Source organism: Rhamphochromis sp. 'chilingali' (assembly GCF_963969265.1).
Source record: "Rhamphochromis sp. 'chilingali' genome assembly, chromosome: 11".
In the NCBI taxonomy this organism is placed as follows: domain Eukaryota; kingdom Metazoa; phylum Chordata; class Actinopteri; order Cichliformes; family Cichlidae; genus Rhamphochromis; species Rhamphochromis sp. 'chilingali'.
The window spans coordinates 22,017,811-22,037,383 of record NC_137938.1 but is presented as its reverse complement, the minus strand read 5'-3'; the positions used below and the strand labels follow the sequence as shown (position 1 = coordinate 22,037,383).

Here is a 19,573-nt window from a genome sequence, read left to right as displayed (position 1 = left end):
AAGTGTGGACATCTTCGAACTTTATTCTCAGAAAATTTGACTAAAAAAAATTGACTACAGCTTCCCTCAAAGTGGTACAATCACAGTGAAATTTCACCTTATCAAAGCAATAATCACGTTGGTGTGAGGCTCCAAATGTAGAAAGTGTTTCAACAGATTTTTACGTCAGCCACTCTTTGAAACCCAAAGTAAACACCATCACCAACATTTGGACATGAAATTAAAAACAAAGTTGCATAGTGTGTAGATGGTATTGGTACCTGGAGAAACTGGAAGTCAAACCTTGGCTTTAACAAACTTACACGAGTCGTGCCTACTTCTCTCTTTTAATGAGTTTAAATTAGCTCAGTGTGTGCACTTCATGCGATGGGGTACATTCACGTCCTCTTGTGGTATTCAAGTGCATTTCCTTTATCTGTAGGCACTGTTTTGACAAGACAATCAAATATTTGTCCAAATAGTCAGAAGCTTGTTTCTGCCATCCATTAGTACAAATTTCAGGTTCTTTTAGTGAAGTAGAAATGTTGAATTAACTCTGCAAAAGCTTTAGAAACGAGCTTCCCTACAGTGTTACGATTCAGTTCAAGCCTAACAGCTCTTTTCTACGGTTACTGGAAAAGAGCTTTTTCACAGTGAAAACTAAGGCGAGTCGTTAGCCACTTAGCGGTTAACATTTTATCTTAAAATGTCGAATAATACTGTCAGGATTTCAAACTATACAGTCCAAAAAAAAAAAACGAGCGTTGAATCAGGAAGAAAGAAAAAAGTACAGTTTACGCTATGTTAATAACTACATAAAATCTTGAGTAATTTACGTTTACATTAAAAAAATACGAGGTACAGATTCTGCACCTTTGCATTGATTCGTGCTGATCTAGCTGTCACCATTTAGTACAACTACAAGTGCATTGATATTTAAAACAGGCTCTCTGTGGTACAACATGGACATTAAAACAAACTGAAAACTTAGACATTTTTGATTAAGGATTTTCACCAGCATTAATCTGCAAGTGTTGCATCTTACTGTATTTTTTTTTTTTTTTTACCCTTTTATTACCATCCTTTGATAATGCATCTATTGAAGCGGGCGGTTCTCAAAGGGATCATTTTGTGTGGGTTGAAACAGGAGTCATTAAATTATCCCGTTTCCCCGCTTAAGTAGGTTTATAGCTGAGAAGTGGTGGCTAAGTGGAGCATCTCATGCAGGCAGCTACTGAAGCTACTGAACAGTGATGGAGCATCAGTCTCATGGCAGGATTTCCACGCTGACATGGAGATCACAATCCTAGAAAAAAGAGGAGCGGAGATCTGAATACAGCTACTGAAAATCTCAGAGGAATGTTTCCAGAACCTTGTTGAGTCTGTCATGAAGAATTAAGACAGTTGTGCAGGTAAACCTGGGTGCAACACAGTATTTGCAAGGTGTACCTAATAAAGTGTCCAGTAAGTGTATACATCCTTAGCTTGCTTTTAATAAATTCTACAGAACTGGCAAATCTCACATATGCAGCACAGGTTCACCAAAAACCCACACACAGGTTTTCAGGTCAGTGAAAGCCCGTTTCATGTGCTCACCTGTCATCCCTGATGCGGTAAAAGAAGCCGTAGCCATGGTGCACCATGGGAGCCACAGCCCCGAGAACTGTAGTGTAGCCCACCAGACTGGATGACAGCACGAAGTTACCCCCACCGCCACTGCAGACACAAACAACAGTCACAGACAGAAACCTAATGCACTGCCTTTGCTCTGCAGCAGCTACTCTGGAGAAGCAGATTTCTGGATACTGCACTGTAACATTCTAGGATTTAATATTTAATTAAATTATTTCCAATAGATCATACATTATAAACTAGTAGAGCAGAAATTTAATTTACTGCTTTCATGCGATAAATCAGCTCTGGGTGGCGTACCTCTTTGTGTAAAGGGGATCCATAAATAATTCTGGGGTTGGATGTCCCTCCTCCTTGGCAATAAGATACAGCCCCAGAAGATGCCTGTCAAAACCTGGCAACAATATCACACGACCGCATGAAGTAGGGCATAAAAACTCAAAGAGACTACAAATATGGTTCTTTGTGATGTCAGAAGCCTTGGTTCAGCCCGCAATTATCCGTGCTCTGAACGGATAATTGGAGGTGAGCTTCCCTCCCTCCAAGACATCTACAGGAAGCGGTGCCTGAGGAAAGCAGGGAGGATCATCAAGGACTCCAGTCACCCCAGCCATAAACTGTTCAGACTACTTCCATCAGGAAGGAGGTTCTGCAGCATCCGGTCCCGTACCAGCAGACTGAGAGACAGCTTTTTCCATCAGGCCATCAGACTGCTGAACACTTCATAGACACCTCAGCTTCACTACTGGAACTTTAACATTATGCTCTCCATACTGTACAGTAACGCCACTGTTTTGCACATGTCTCACTCTGTATATTTTATTTTATATATTTTATTTATTGTTTACTCTATTTAATTTGTAAAATATGTGTACACACACACACACACACACACACACACGTAGAAAAATATTTAGTATACACATCCAGAAATGCATATACTATTATATATTGTACATATATTTATTAGTTTCAGATGTAGCCATTCTTGTATTTTGCTTGTTTACATTATTGTATTTTGCACAACTCTGTTGCTTGTGAAGCTCGCACACAAGAATTTCACTCACATGTGCTGTACCAATGTACCTGCACATGTGATGTAACAATAAAATAAAAAAATAAAAAATAAAAAAAAAGTCCTACATAGGGAAGCTGACGGGCTAAACGATTTTGTACAACAGATGAATGTAGATGTTGAACTAAAGCAGATTTTTACTGGCTCAGAAGAGTCCAGTGGGGGGTGTAGCAGCTCCGTTTTGCTCAATCAGGCGAACAAAAATTAAGCCAACAAGTTTAATATCAGAAACAAAACTACCAGTGATCAAAGTCATTGTTTTATTGATGATACTTTGGCCCTACATCTCTATTCTGCACACTGCTTGTAGCTGCACCTCATATCTGAGACTAAAACGGGACAGCCAGGGCCAAGTGTAGTCAGGAAAAAGCACGAAGCAGGAATCACAAAGTGAACTAACCTTGTCCTTCCTGTGCTTCAGCCATCAGGTTGTTGTGTCTACTGAAGGCTTGCAGCATGGCCTTCCTCCTGACACCATCCTGAGAGGAAAACATTTAAGTCGAATATGAGATTGCTTCTTCTCTCCTGCTCTTCTGTGATTTTCCCAAATACTGTCACACACTCACATTGCATGTGGGGTCCATCATGGTTTTACACCAATTCACAGCCTCCTGGGTGCAGGGGCGCATCGTCTCAGTCCTGCCGTGATAAAATTTGCGCGTCATTGCCGTCTCATAACAACTTCCTGGCCTGTAAGAGGAAAGAGGACACCTTCAGGGCCACGAATGTCACTGACAATAATGATAATAAAAGTGTGTGCTTAACCACAGCTTACTTCTTGTGCAGTCTGTAGTAGGCCAGCTGCATCGCCAGCTGAACAAAAGTGTCTGGATGGAGCTTCTTCTGTTTGATGGTAGATTTACCAAATGCTGTGAAAGCATAGCACACAACCTGGAGGTCTTGTGCCTGGAAAACCGAGAGAGAACGAATGGTTAAATGCTCTGGACCACACAGCAAACGTCAGCATGACTGATGACGCCTGCAAATAATCAATTTCCCATCTTATGTTTCCGCTGTGCTTCTAATATGTTTTCGTTGTTCAGCCACATGGAGTTTAACTCAATCAGATTTTCTTCTGCAGGAAAATAAAATCAGTGAAAAAAAGGCTGCACACCATTTCAAATGTGACTTTTTTCAAATTTCAATCCTAACCTTGCATCACAGATTCAGTGTTTGCAGTTAATCTATGGAGGATTTTAGTTTCACCACAGCAGGAACAGCTCAACAACATCCACTCTCGTACTATTAGGCTGTTCAGAGGAGTGTCCTGTGTGCGTGTGTTTTCTCAGGTTTTTATATGTGCAGCTTGTTAAACTGTACCATAATAACATCAAGAATTACACCCCGCTTTAAAGACACAGCAGTTCAAACTGTGCATCACACTGTCGCTGAAACCTGACTTTAAGACAATCACTGAAATGTATAAAGGTTATCACACTTGACTCTAATCTGCGGCTAAGAACAGAGGACACACAACATGAAAAGCTGTTCAATCAATAAAATTCATTTCACTTTGATCTACACCAAACTGAAGTGATTTCCACGTCTCTAATCAAGTTTCATATCTGTAATCTGTAGCTGTCATGTCACAAATAAACAGCAGCACCAGGAGCATTAAAACAAACTGAAACATTTTTTCATTGAGGATTTTCACCAGCATTAATCTGCAAGTGTTGCATCTTACTGTATTTTTTTACCCTTTTATTACCATCCTCTGATAATGTATCTGATCGAAGCGGGCGGTTCTCAAAGGGATCATTTTGTGTGGGTTGAAAGAGGAGTCACATGACGTGTGAAAAGCCCCTTTTTTTATGTGAGCGCGCTCAGAGCGGAAAGCCTAGCTTAAAAGAGAAAGTTACTGATGACTGTTGTTATAACCGTCATCTCCGTGTGGGGTTTTAGGTGTTGAACTTCCTTCATAGTACACTAGTACCTAATAATATTTTATCCATATATAAAGATAAAACATTTTATTATATTCTTACATGACTATATTCTAGATCCTTTTTTTATATTTCATATCTTTAGATTTATATTTATTTATTTTATGTTAGACTCATGTTGTGCAGTCTGATGACGAGTAAAAGCACTGAATTTTTGCTCTGATATAACTTCTGAATGACCTTAAAGTGGCTTTTCTATGCTATTCTATTCTACGAGGTTTCTGTAAATGTGTTTTCACGTCTTTCCTTGACAGAATTATGTGTTTTCCAGCAAGTTCATGGAAACGTGCCTATTTTGCCTATTTCAAGACAGCCAGTGTCATCAGGGGTTTTCTGAGGTTTCATTTGGGATTAACGATAGCTCACCGACTCGATGTATTGCTTTTTGGCATGACTGATATCGCCAATGACTTTTTCATCCATAGTGAACACCAGCTCCTCGGGGAAGGACACCAGTCTGACTGCATCTGAGCCCTGAAAATCCCAGACATGCATGTGTGTCAGAAAAATGAAAAGAATAGTCAGGAAATGTTTGACACGATGTGCACCGTCAAGTGTTTACCTTCCATTTGCCCTCTGTAGCTTTGAGCTGCTGGTCCAAATACCAGCACATAGACACCAGCACCATAGCATCATACGGCGCATGCTGCGAAACAAGTCGAGTTTTTAAGGTATTAAAACAGCTGATTTTGGTTGGACTGCATGTTTCACTGGCAAATCAATGAGTACAATCATCTTGAACCTCAGCGCAGCTTTGTATGAACAAGCACACTCACATCACAATTGGATCCGAACGTGCCATCTGAGAACACGACTGAGTTGTACGATTTGTCACCCCAGCGGATGGTGGGGTTGCCGGTGAGAGCTTCTGCAGTCATCTGAACTCAAAAGTACAAAATTTGGAAAGAAAATAAATAAACAAGTAAATCAGACACAACTCTTTCTCATGATTTAAATAGCGAGTCATATTTTAGATCTGCGCAGTCCGTACATTTGAGTAGTTCTCTGGGGTAGAGTAGGGTTTCACTTCATCCAGAGAAATGACGAACAAGCTGCTCTGGATGGTCTCTAGGATGGTGTTATTGTGTGGATCGATGCTTATAAGATGCTCTCTGGCCTGCAGTGAAAGTAAACAAAGCGCTAATCATGAGATACGCCACAGTAACATGATACCTTCTTCACAAACTATATTCACTTTTTTTTTTTTTTAAATCCTCCAAACATGAGCGCCCCTACCTTCGCCCAGCGAGTCCTCTCCTCTGAGGTGAGCACAGCCACGCCGTCTCCCTCAGGCTCTGAGTCACAGCGCTCCTTCACATAGCTCAGCTGCCTGAAAAGGTAAACAAACACATGCTGCATCAGCCTTGTTTGCTCTTCACTCTGCAGCTTTAACCAAATTATACAGGACATCTGGAGGAAAATGAATGGATGATTAGGCGATGAGTGTGGACTGCTTCCCATAATGATGAACAAAAATAAAACACTTTAATATGTAAAACAGACAAAATAAATATTTTAGACTTCTGTATGTTTTATGTAACCTGAAAAAAGCCAAACAACACTAAACATAAACAGACTTCAGCCTAAATGAAATGAAATGAACCTCCTGCATACGGGGGATCTTCTTGAAACTGAAGCAGAAAGGAAATGGTATACACCCCTAACTTATCTCAGCAGCGTGTTGCGCTGACCAACGCATCAAGAAAGCTGATTGGTTCATCCAAACAAGCACTAGTCTGCTGCGTGTGACTAAAGGGGCTACGTTTTTCAGCTCGCCTGGTTCTGCTGGAGGTCACAACTGTTGCCAAGTGCTTCCTCAAAGGGCATCAACTGATAGTTGAGACTTATTTCAATATAAAAGCACCTTAAGTCAAACGTTGGTGTGGATTGGTGCTATATAATCAAATGGAAAAAAATTATTATTTTCTTTTTTTGGAACATTTTAAATAGATTCTCTAACTAATATTACTGCTCGCTGTGTGATACTGATCATCCAAGAAGTCTGTGCCTCAGTTTGGGTAAGTCCGATACTAGCCCTTAGCATCCGTACTATAACCTCTGACTCGAAAAACCAAACCAGTGCTAAATTCCAAACCCAGTGGGTGACATCACAATGGTTCTGTCCATGTTTTATATGTTATGCATGTGAAACAGCCCCCTGGTGGACACACTGTACAAGTACACTATGCTGTAAATCTGTAGCATATGAAGAAGGAAAATTGGTAGCATAATTTCAGGTTTCGTGTGCTTTTTTTTCCCCCCCTTACTGCACCTTAAAGCCTTTTCTTACAGTGGTAAAAATAAATAAATAAATAAATAACCTCCAAAAGTTGATTCTGTTCATCTGGACGTAGTGTTTTGTGGGAGAAACATTTTGTCACTCATCCAAGTCACTTCTGGTTTCCCCAATCTTATAAACAGTACATTGGCATAATGACTGAAACCAGTCCACTGAGGGACAATGGGCTGGGAGGTCAGTTCCTTAATCTTAGGTAGCTCAGAGCTACCTCGTCAGGCCAGGACTCGGCAGTCTATTTACACCTACAGGCCAGTGGATACTCTTTCAAGGATGAGGATGTACACATCCTGGACAGGGAGGAACGCTGGTTTTTTGCGCGGAGTCAAGGAGGCCATTTACGTGTAAAGGGAAAGACCATCTCTGAATCGAGGAGGGGACCTAATGGTACATCTTTCGCCATCTTACAATGCTGTGATTGCAGCCATTCCCCAACTCTCTATGAATGGTACTCATGGCCATTGATCAGTGGTCTTTGATCAGTGGTTGTTGATCAATGGTCATGAGAATTTGCATAATTAAGATTAAGGAACTGACCTCACAGCCCATTGTTCCTCAGTGGTGCTGGTTTCAGTCATTATGCAAATGTACTGTTTATAAGATTTGGGGAAACCTGCAGTCAGCTGAGACTGAAGAAGTCACTTGGATGAGTGACGAAATGTTTCTCCCACAAAACGCTACGTCCAGAAGAACAGAATCAACTTTTGGAGATTTACTTTCCTGGATGATTGAGAATCCAACAAGACGATAAATAAAAAACAGTAGAAATTTTCTGATGATGAGGTGCTTTTCTTTAATAGTTCTACTTGTTTACTTCTACATAAATACAGAGTGTCATAAATACTTCTACTAAAATATTTCATGCATCTTTGCAACTCTCTGTTCCCTCTCTGTAGGAGGGATGCAAAGACAGAAGCAAGCTGATGTGTTATCCAAATGTGACCACAGCCTCCCTGCTCCTCAGCTGAGGCAGAAGAGCTCTTTGGGCTACGTAGTGGAATACTGGTCAACAAGGTTTATAATATTGTTATTATTTTTTATTTTTTAACTCTTTCCTAAAGAAAGAGTTATGTCCTCTTTCTTTTGCTACTGGTTCTGTTGAGGCTTACAAATGCTGGATATGTAAAATATGAGCAAATATTTTGTGCATAAAAATTATTTTTTGGATTCACTAATTCTTAATATGGCTTTTCATTTTGAACCAAACTTGATTTTTCAGATGTTTTACATGTGAATACATAGATCTGACCAATCAGAACACTGTGCTCACAGTTCAAAGCTGAAAGTACACATAGTGCAATAATACTATTTTATCTCAGACACACAGCTAAATGCTGCTCTGGCTCTGAGATAAAATTGCCCCCCTGACATCCTGAAACATCTAAAAACTCAACACTTCTGTTTGTATATACGCTACATAACAAGTATGAATCTGAGACATTCAGAATTGTGTCGCTTTTTGGCTGCACTAACTGTGTAAAGGCCTTCAGTCTGTTTAGTCTGGATACAAGGTTTCTAATTGGGTTTTACTCTCAAGTGCGTTTAATCTTTACCTGAGAATTTCTGGAGGAGTGAGGATTTCTCCATCACAAAGTGCATCAAATGTGAATATCCTCCCCCGGCACATCACTACCAAATGGGAGGGGCACGGACCCTCACGCTCTGTGACACAGCAGAGCATGCATGTTACACAAGGGTGACAGGCAAGCAGAGGAAAAAGGGTCAAAGTGCCACAGGTAAGTTTGCGGCAAAGATAAGAGCAGAATTTATTCTACCTGTCTTGAAGTAGTTTCGGATGGTGTCTTTCTTCACTCCGGGTACTTTACAGGTGCAGAAGAGCATTCTGAACTGGTCCATGTCCAACGGCGTTTTCCCTGCTTTCTGAGGAGCCAGCCTCTCTCTAAAATAAGCAGTGACGGAAAGATATTTAAATGCAAAAAAGACAGAGCAACACATCCTAAAACACAGCTTTCATACATGCGAGTGTGCTCGTCTTACGTGCGAAGTAGGTTCCAGTACTGCAGTGTGTGCCATGTGATAATACTGGCCCTCTGCAGGTAAGTTCCCTCAGCAGGTGGCCAGCAGTGCTCCAGGTAGGGTGCTGGGCCACCAAAGTTCACATTGAGCTGAGAGGGGATGCGCAACTCCAGATACGCCGTGTCCAACCACCATTCTTCCAGCTGGAGGACAAAGCAAACAAAAACATCAAACAGTCAACTGCATCACACTTGTAACTAAAGAGGAGACGCTAAAGACAAAAACAAGGCTTTTATATCTCAAACACACACCCAGTTCTTCTTTGTCTTGGCTCTCTGGAGGAGTTTCTTGTGCAGCTCCTGGCCAACACCCGCTTGGAATTTCCTCACAGTCTCCTTCGTAGCTTTAAAGTCTTTCTCAGAGGCGAATGGACGAACTGAAGCACAATAAAGTGAAAACATGGAAGATTAGTCCCTCTGTTAAACAAGTGCGCCAGCTTCTGGTCATTTTGTTTTGATGTAGTAACTGCTTTCAAAAACAACAAGTCTGATCGCACCTGTTTATGCAAAGGATTCTTTGTTTTGTTTTGTTTTACTTTACAGCAGAACGAGCAGAAAATATACAAATGAAACAAATGAAATGATGCAGAGACAGAAATGTGCCAACAAAGCTAGAGTGCTTTGTTTTTCATTCACACTTCCGGCACACTAATAATCTTACTGAATGATTTCTTTAGCCTTTGGTACAAAGAAAAAGTCCTATTCAATTTAATTCAACTTTATTTATATAGCGCTAAATCACAACAATCAAATCACTTGGTGACAGCGGGGAGGGAAAAAGAAACAATCATGCTACTCTTTCAATCAATGTTATTAGACAAACTGGTCATGAAAGAGAAACTGAAGACTCATTGTTACTTTCAGACAGTCAGTCTGAAACATTTTAACATTGTTTAAAGCAGGGGTGTCAAACATAAGGCCCGGGGGCCAGAACTGGCCGGGCAAAGACTCCAATCTAGCCCACTGGATGGCTTAGGAAAATGTCAAGGACATAAAACAGAACACACAAAGAACATAAAAGTTTGGACCTTCAACTATATTTTTACAAGTTTTACAGCTTTTCTTACTGATAACGAAATACCCCATGGGCATTCATGCTATACCAAAGTAATTAAATATTACATTTACAACTTAAATTTAAGCCCAGTCCTGCTGACAGATTTCATTCATTTACTACAGCAGCATTTCTACATAATGTAGAAAAACTAACAGATACTATTGAAATTGCTCTTCTTTGTCTTATATTAAAACATCTCAGCAATTAAATGTGTAGTTAAACTTCTTTACACTGACAGGTCTGACCCACATAAGATCAAAGTGAGCTGTATGTGGCTCGTGATGTAAAATGGTTTGAAGTGTCCATAAACTTTAGGCAGGACCACCCTGAGAAAATAAGGTGAAAAATCATGGTTAGAGTTATCGGCAGAAATGTGAAATTCTGACTGATGTTAAAGGTAAAAGCAGGGCAATAGATTAGATTAGATAGAACTTTATAAACCCCAAAACAAACCCAACCTAAATCCAGCTGTTTGACTGAGTTGTATACGTGCTGACTGCTGGAAAAGCTCAGGCTGATCACATTAAACAGCTGGTTGAGAGAGTAACGAAAACAAAATGTGGCCGCTTTGTAGAATTTCCACTTCTATTAGTGGAAGTCCTTCTAATCCTCCTCACAACCAGTGTAGAGATGGAAACCAAAGACAGCAAAGCGAGCTCTGTGTAGTGATCGAAAGAATGAGATTGCACATACAAGAGGTGGAAATGAGCTTTTTCTGAAGGGTGGCTTGCCTCTAACTTTGAGTCAGCGTGAGGAGTTCAGTCATGAGGAGCTCAGAGTACTAGTGTAATTTTAGTATCGATTCAATATCAAGTGATCCATAATTAATAAGCTATAATTATCCCACAAAGGCAGCTTATTTTGTGGAGTGCAGCATGTCATGATTTATGAGATGAATCAACATCAATTTGCAATTCTGGACACATTTTAATAACCAGTAAATCAGTGATTTTTACTTTCCACAACAACATGGTAATGCACAACAATCATGCCATCATCGACCTGTTACCAGTACCAGCGTTGGTATCGATACTATCAATATTTGGATCGACGCAGGACAACAGAATTATCTCCACTGAACACACCAACATAATCATTACTTTGCTGGATAGAAAAAGAAGGAGAAATCTCCAAAACAGCAAGTCAGTGGGTGACATTTTTCTTTTAGGTGTGGGTGAAAGTGGCCAATCATTAGAAACTGCAAAAAGAGATCAAATTATTAAGGTGGCCTGCCTATAATCCTGTTTTTAAGCCACCATTACAAGACATAAGATGCAGACAGTGGGTTTACTGCAGTATTACATCTATATCTTGAATTGCCAAGGGGTGGCATTTGTGTGGTTTTAAGGAGATGTGTCAGAAACATAAGTAGGATAAACATGATTTTTTACAGATATTTGAAGCTTTGTGATTTACTTTTCCAAAAAAATTAAAGGTCTGTGTCCAAATGAAGTCCCTAATGTTATCCAGATATTCATGGATGCTTATAACTTAGGGAATAGAAATGGTCTAGTAAGTCGGCTGTACCGTAGTACTGTAACAATGAATAAGGACGAAACAAACTATGCTAAACAGCGCAGAGTAAAGGGACTGAACATTGTTATTACTGAAGAGGAATGGCTCCACACTTGGAAAACATCTTCTTCCACCAGCTCTCACATCTGGAGGGACTTTTGTTGGAAAAACCAGACCCACTTCTTTATCACTCCCAAGCAGAAGTCAAAACAGATAGGGACTCGACTGCTGCTCCAGTCAACTGAGGTATCTGACCAGCATACCTCCTGCGACTCCTTGGTGAAGTGTTTTGTAAATGTCCCACTAAAAGGGAGACCCAAGGGCCGATCCAGGACATGCTGGACAGATTATGTATCTGAGTTGGCTTGGGAACATCCAAATGAGCTGGAGAAGGTGTCAGGGGAGAGGGGAGGTCTGTCTGCCTCTCTGCTTAGATTGCGCCCCCCGTAACCCAGATACAGAACATGGAAAATGGTTGGGTGGATGGATGGATACAGAAAATACTCATATATATATATATATATATATATATATATATATAAAAAACACCCAGCACGCCCCTGCGGGCGGTTTATCCTTCAAGCTCGGGTCCTCTACCAGAGGCCTGGGAGCTTGAGGGTCCTGCGCAGTATCTTAGCTGTTCCCAGGACTGCGCTCTTCTGGACAGAGATCTCCGATGTTATTCCTGGGATCTGCTGGAGCCACTCGCCTAGCTTGGGAGTCACCGCACCTAGTGCTCCGATTACCACGGGGACCACCGTTACCTTCACCCTCCACATCCTCTCGAGCTCTTCTCTGAGCCCTTGGTATTTCTCCAGCTTCTCGTGTTCCTTCTTCCTGATATTGCTGTCATTCGGAACCGCTACATCGATCACTACGGCCATCTTCTTCTGTTTGTCTACCACCACTATGTCCGGTTGGTTAGCCACCACCATTTTGTCCGTCTGTATCTGGAAGTCCCACAGGATCTTAGCTCGGTCATTCTCCACCACCCTTGGGGGCATCTCCCATTTTGACCTCGGGACTTCCAGGTTATACTCGGCACAGATGTTCCTGTACACTATGCCGGCCACTTGGTTATGGCGTTCCATGTATGCCTTGCCTGCTAGCATCTTGCACCCTGCTGTTATGTGCTGGATTGTCTCTGGGGCATCTTTACACAGCCTGCACCTGGGGTCTTGCCTGGTGTGATAGACCCCAGCCTCTATGGATCTTGTACTCAGAGCTTGTACTTGTGCTGCCATGATTAGTGCCTCTGTGCTGTCTTTCAGTCCAGCTTTGTCCAGCCACTGGTAGGATTTCTGGATATCAGCCACCTCCTCTATCTGCCGGTGGTACATACCGTGCAGGGGCCTGTCCTTCCATGATGGTTCCTCGTCTCCCTCCTCTTTCTTGGGTTTCTGCTGCCTGAGGTATTCACTGAGCACTCGGTCAGTTGGGGCCATCTTCCCAATGTATTCTTGGATGTTCGTTGTCTCATCCTGGACTGTGGTGCTGACACTCACCAGTCCCCGGCCCCCTTCCTTCCGCTTAGCGTACAGCCTCAGGGTGCTGGACTTGGGGTGAAACCCTCCATGCATGGTAAGGAGCTTTCTTGTCTTTATGTCAGTGGCTTCTATCTCCTCCTTTGGCCAGCCTATTACCCCAGCAGGGTACCTGATCACGGGCAGGGCGTACGTGTTGATGGCCCGGATCTTGTTCTTACCATTCAGCTGACTCCTCAGGACTTGCCTGACCCTCTGCAGGTACTTGGTGGTTGCAGCCTTTCTAGCGGCCTCTTCATGGTTCCCATTTGCCTGCGGGATCCCCAGGTACTTGTAACTGTCCTCTATGTCTGCAATGTTGCCTTCTGGTAGTTCAATCCCCTCAGTTCTGACTACCTTCCCTCTCTTTGTTACCATCCGACTACACTTCTCCAGTCCGAACGACATTCCAATGTCATTGCTGTATAGCCTGGTAGTGTGGATCAGTGAATCGATGTCTCGTTCACTCTTGGCATACAGCTTGATGTCATCCATGTACAGGAGGTGGCTGACAACTGCTCCGTTCCGTAGTCGGTATCCGTAGCCAGCCTTGTTAATGATCTCACTGAGGGGGTTCAGGCCTATGCAGAACAGCAGTGGGGACAGAGCATCTCCTTGGTAGATCCCGCACTTGATGGTGACTTGTGCTATGGGCTTGGAGTTGGCCTCTAGTGTTGTACGCCACATCCCCATTGAGTTCCTGATGAAGGCTCTTAGGGTCCCATTGATCTTGTACAATTCTAGGCATTCCAGTATCCAGCTGTGGGGCATTGAGTCATAGGCCTTCTTGTAATCAATCCAGGCAGTGCACAGGTTGGTCAGTCTGGTCTTGCAGTCTCGGCTGACTGTTCTGTCTACCAGTAGCTGGTGTTTTGCGCCTCTGGTATTCTTGCCAATTCCTTTCTGTGTCCCACTCATGTATTGACCCATGTGCCTGTTCATCTTAGCCGATATGATGCCTGACAGGAGCTTCCATGTAGTACTGAGGCAGGTTATTGGTCGGTAGTTGGAGGGGACCGGTCCCTTCTTGGGGTCCTTGGGGATCAGGACCGTCCGACCTTCGGTTAGCCATTCCGGGTGTCTCTCGTTAACTAGCAGCTGGTTCATTTGTGCTGCCAGACGCTCGTGGAGTGCAGTCAGCTTCTTTAGCCAGTAGGCGTGAACCATGTCGGGCCCTGGTGCTGTCCAACTCTTCATACTGGAGACCCTTTCTTGGATATCTGCCACTGTGATGGTTACTGGACCATGTTCAGGGAGGTCGCTGTGGTCTGCCCTCAGATCCACTAGCCACTGAGCATTGCCGTTATGGGTTGCGTCCTTCTCCCATATGCTCTTCCAGTATTGCTCCGTCTCCAGCCTTGGTGGTGCTGTTCTCTTATTATTGTTCCCTTGCCACTGAGAGTACACCGTTGCTGGTTCTGTGGAGAACAGCTGGTTTATTCTCCTGCCTTCTATCTCTCTGGTGTACCTCCTCAAGCGGCTGGCCAAGGCTGTGAGTCTTTGCTTGGCAGTTTCCAAGGCCTCAGGTATGGACCTCAGGTATGGACAGCTTGCTGTATTTCTTATGCACCTTCTTTGTCGCACCTTTCTGCAACTCCGTTAGTTGGCTAACCTCCCTCCGTGCTACTTTGATCTTGCCCTCTAGCCTCCTTCTCCATGGAGGGTACTGCCCCTTGTGGCTGTTCAACTTGTAGCCAAGCATCTCACTGATCACTGCTGCCGTATTGTAGGTAATCGTGGTTGTAGGTATTGTCCGTAGTGCTGCATTAACATCATCTAGCAGACCTTCTGAGGGTACTTCACGTAATCTTGGTAACCGGCTACGGGGTATCCAGGTTTCAAGCTTGGCCATTATCCTATTTTTCAGGTCAGTTCCTCTCGCACTCAACGATCCTTCTCCTATCGCACTTGGGGCTATGTACCCAATCTCGGGTGGGGGTGATGATATCTCCCCCCTGACCTGGCGTCCTGACTCCTCCTTGCCGTAGCATTTGTGTTGTACCTCGTCAATCTCTAGCTGTGAGAGCAGTCCCTTCTTTCGAATGTTGGAACACTGAGCTACTAGTTGTTTCGCCGTCATTGTGGATGTTGGGTATCGAAGAATCCATAGGTCCGTCATCCTATTCATGTAGCCCCTTCCGCCGGGGTTACTTGCGTAGTAGCATTCCAACAACACCCTGTTTTCGTCTCTTGCCCACCGATGCCTTCTTGTTCCAGTAGCCCACTTTTCGTCAGGGTGCCCTGGTTCCTCAACACCTGACGCGGACCTTGTTGATCCGGGCGACGTCTGAGCCGGCATGCCTTCATATTTATCTGTCTCGCTCATGTCTGCGGTAGGCTCGCTTAGCATAGGGGGTCTAGCCTTAGGACCCTTACTGGATACAGACGCCCCAGGCAAGAATCGAACTTGCGATCCTGGGTTCCAAAGGCGTGTAGTCTAACCACTACGCGCTCATATATATATATATATATATATATATATATATATATATATATATATATATATATATATATATATATATATATATATATATATATATGTGTATGTGTGTGTGTTTATAGGTGTTTCTAATGGTTTGACTGAGTGCATATAAACTTGTTCTAAAACATTCACACATATATCTGATAACACCTGCATGATTCCTGCTACAGTTAAATCCTTAAGCTTTTAGAAAATGACACAATTCTGCACACCACAAGAGTGGATTTCAAATTAAACAATGAAGATGTAACAGCTTCAGCTTTGATTCAGCAGGTTTCACAGACATTTTGCCATAACTGTTTAGCATTTACAGCCATTGTCAGAGGCTCAGGGGTGCACAAATTAAAAGTTTAATTTAAGTTTAATGAGTGTATGAAACCAACAGTTTGACTATAAATTATGCTGGAATGCTCACATAAATGAGCTAAAAACAAACTATTGCAAAAATGTATAAAACAAGACATTTTAAATAAGAAAATTAACACACATGCTATATTGATCCTAATAGGTATCAGAATCAGAATCAGAATACTTTATTGATCCCTGGAGGAAATTATTTTTTGTTACAGTGCTCCATTATAAACCAACATTAAGACAAGACAGACAATACGCTAACTAAGAATAGTACAATATATACATATATATACATACATACATACATACATAAGTCACTCATAAATAAATAGCTGGAAAAGAAACATGTGTAGTTGTAGCAGTAACCAGTGTGTTAAGTGGATGCGTTGTACAGGGAGATGGCCACAGGCAGGAAAGATTTCCTGTGTCGTTCAGTGGTGCTATATAAATATATGATCTACTGTGTGGAGGTTTGCACAAACGTATACACAACCAACGCTAATCCAGTTTACATACTATAGAAGAGTTATAAATTGATTATTAAGAAGAAACCAGCAGAATATTCATAAAACTCGATGCCTTAAAATTAGTAAGTGGATCTCAGCACTGCAACAACATGCTTTACAAACTTTATTTACATGTTTGTTTGTTTTTAATTGGGGCAGGAAAAAAATGAGAAAACTAACTTCAAAAAAGATTTTTCACTATGTAAATAAAAAATGCTCAAAAATCAGGCAGTAAACAAATATAAAACTGGGGTACAGTATGACTGTTTTTGTTCTAGTTCAGTCCTAATATTGCATCATCTTTGGTGTTTGTTTTGGTGAAACGAAATGTAAAAAGCATAGGTGTAATTAAGCTTCAGCCTACACCTTTTGGTTAATAATTTGTGTTCTTCCCATTGAATTAAATTCAATTGTGAGCATTTATTTATTTATTTAACATCTTATTTTATGTTGTTTTAAAAAAGAAACCGTGTGTCTAGAATCACAGACCAGAATCACTAACGCTGGTTAATAGAAAACCACAGACTGCACCAATGACACAGACAAGTTTCAAACAGATACGACATATGGACAACTGAAAGGTCACATGACAAATATTTACAAAAGCCTGGAAACTGACTAACTTGATGACAGCAGACATCCTACCTGCATCCAGGTACTTAGAAAGGCTGCTCTGCAGTGAGGGTACAGGCAGGGGCGGCAGACTGTTTTGGTACTGAAAGGTTTGCTCCGGCAGAGACTGAGACAGCTGATTTGCCATTTCCTTTCCCCCTGTCACAAAAGAAACATTACAGTGATATGAAGCAGAGCCTTTCCACGCTTTATATCACTGATATACCAGGGTGGGGGTACTTATATAATAGACAAACCTTGATAACACTAATTATTCTTTGTTTTTTGCGGATACATTTAAAAGCAGTTATATATTTGTTTTAATACTGAAAAATAACAGCACTATAAACCATTTGAAGACCCTGTGATTATGACTGGTTTTGCTTTGAACACATGAAGCTTTTGTGGTTTATGACATTTAAAAAAAAAATCATTGTAAAACATTTAAACTGTGCATTTCATAGCATTTTACCTTCAACAACCACCTTATCTAGTACTTAAAGCAGCAACACCTGGATAATAAGCTGACAATGCTGAAAGCGCATTCATCATTACTTCCAGTTAAAACACTCATATTATTTATTGCCTTGGGTAACAGATTTAAAACAACAGTAAGGCTTGCACTGTGTAAGTCTCAAACATGAGCAGTTGCATACTGTGTCACAGTGACAGCTTTGACATGTTTCTGAACAAAACTCGGCAAATCCTGAGCTCAGCTATCAGCACCACATTAAAACTATTAAACTCCTACCTCTCCGTGCTCGGGCAGAGACCTGTTAGTGCAAACGACCAAACTGTTTACAATAAACACTTATTAACCGGGTAACACTGAGCTGATAAGGTGCACTCGCTCGTCTCGCCCCTGTCGGCGTTAATGTCGAGTGCAAACGCAAACAATAGTTGAGGAGCAGCTCGTTAGCTTACTTTAACTGCACTGTAAAGCTGGACTGTTAGCTCCCGTTGCTCACCTGCCGCGGGCTCTGGAGGCTTTCAGCGCAAATGTTGTGAACGTGCGGGTTTGGTTTCTTATATAAGCCGGTGTAGCAGCCGTTCAGTTGTTGTGCTGGACTGCAGCTGTAGCCCTTCACCTTTACCCCACTAAACCATAGACTCAAGCCAGCCCGGAACAGCTCACTGCGCATGCGCGGGCAATTGCCCTGGCTTGAATTACTTATGAGTGAAATAATAAAGAGGCTTTGAAGGGTGAGGTCAGGCAGGCAGTGTGTGGCAACAACCTAAAACTTTGGAAAGATTAGGCCTGAAAAATACATGAAACCACACCTTTCAGCGGATACTTTATTAGATACACCTGTTTATCTAATCAGCCAATCACACTGCACCTCAAAGCATTTAAGGGACGTTGACGTGAACAAAAGGAGCTGCTGGAGTTCAAAGCGAGCATCAGAATGAGGGGGAAAGGTGATTTAAGCGATTTTGAATGTGGTGTGGTTGTTGATCCCAGATGGGCTGGTCTCAGTGTTTCAGGAAATGCAGATCTACTGGGATTTTCCGACACAGCCATCTCTACTGTAACTGCAATAACAACTGTATGCAGAAGAGCATCTCCAAATGCAGATGAGCTTCAGCTGCAGAACACCAAACGAGATGCCGCTCCTGTCAGCTATAAACAAGAAACTGAGGAAACTATAGTTTATAGTCTGCACAGGCTCTCCAAAATTAGACAACAGATGATTGGAAAAACATTGGCTGGTCTAATGAAACAACATGAAAGCATGGATCAACAGGATAATGGACTGTGTCACAAAACTAAAATAATCTTAAGCTGGTTTCTTGAACGTGACAATGAGTTCACTGTACTCAAACGGCCTCCACAGTCAGCAGGTCTTAACACAAGAGAGCACCTTTGGGATGTGGTACAGTGGGAGATTTGCATCATGGAAATCTGCAGCAACTGTGTGATGTTGACTTATTTTAAAACATTTCCAGAAAATTGTTGAATCTATGCCATGAAGATGCCGGCAGCTGTCAGGACACCAGCAAAACAAAAACTAGAAAGAAACCAGTAAGGAGGATGAGGAGAGAGCAACCGTCTGTGTCCACCAGCTTGAACTTTGAGGGTTGTGGTGTTGCCTCTCCAGTGCACCTGTTGTCCACTTAGGTTGGCACCAAAGCAGGTGTTGCAGGTGTAGTTCCAGCTAAGACAACTCTTTTAAGTATGAATAACTGTATGTCAATCAAAACTTCCCGTAATCGTTTGCACAGACCATCCGGTTGTTCAGTCTGACGTCACTAGCAGTGTCTGGGTCTAAACTCCGCTGCAGGTCCATATATCAAACGATCACTATGGCATTACTGAGAGTTGAAAAACTGTCTAAAGTCTTTCATCTTTAATAAAATGATCAGTGTTCTGCTCTACCAGGTGTAACAATTGAGTTTAACATCCAGGCATCCATGAAAACGGAATTTATGACATTTAACGGAGTTAGAAGTTAGCAGGGAGTTAGCTCGCTAGCTTCTATCTAAATACAATATAGCATGTCCTGACTGCGGGGTTTTGGAAACAAATTAAAACGTACAGCTCTGTTATCACTTCCAGCATAAA

At 42.1% G+C, this 19,573-nt stretch overlaps 1 protein-coding gene across 1 annotated transcript; it reads right to left on the bottom strand.

Annotated features, from left to right (window-relative positions):
• Nucleotides 1-3: 3 nt before the first annotated feature.
• On the bottom strand, nucleotides 4-18,122 carry crot (carnitine O-octanoyltransferase). Its single transcript, XM_080895842.1, has 17 exons — nucleotides 17,979-18,122; nucleotides 17,044-17,169; nucleotides 9,214-9,338; nucleotides 8,924-9,105; nucleotides 8,701-8,825; nucleotides 8,479-8,587; nucleotides 5,866-5,959; nucleotides 5,621-5,746; nucleotides 5,406-5,507; nucleotides 5,192-5,275; nucleotides 4,996-5,103; nucleotides 3,462-3,592; nucleotides 3,253-3,376; nucleotides 3,087-3,165; nucleotides 1,912-2,005; nucleotides 1,576-1,695; nucleotides 4-1,285 (listed from the first exon to the last, which is right to left on the bottom strand). The coding sequence occupies exons 2-17, from the start codon at nucleotides 17,156-17,158 to the stop codon at nucleotides 1,165-1,167; spliced, it is 1,839 nt and encodes a 612-aa protein (XP_080751968.1). The 5' UTR covers nucleotides 17,159-17,169; nucleotides 17,979-18,122; the 3' UTR covers nucleotides 4-1,164.
• Between the last annotated feature and the right edge of the window lie 1,451 nt (nucleotides 18,123-19,573).

Coding starts and splice junctions, on each gene's coding strand:
- crot (XM_080895842.1), bottom strand. CDS start 17,158: ATGGCAAATCAGCTGTCTCAGTCTCTGCCGGAGCAAACCTTTCAGTAC. Junction 5,960..8,478: donor ACTCCTCCAGAAATTCTCAG/GTAAAGATTAAA, acceptor TTACCTTTTCAG/GCAGCTGAGCTATGTGAAGG. Junction 5,104..5,191: donor CTACAGAGGGCAAATGGAAG/GTAAACACTTGA, acceptor TGGGATTTTCAG/GGCTCAGATGCAGTCAGACT.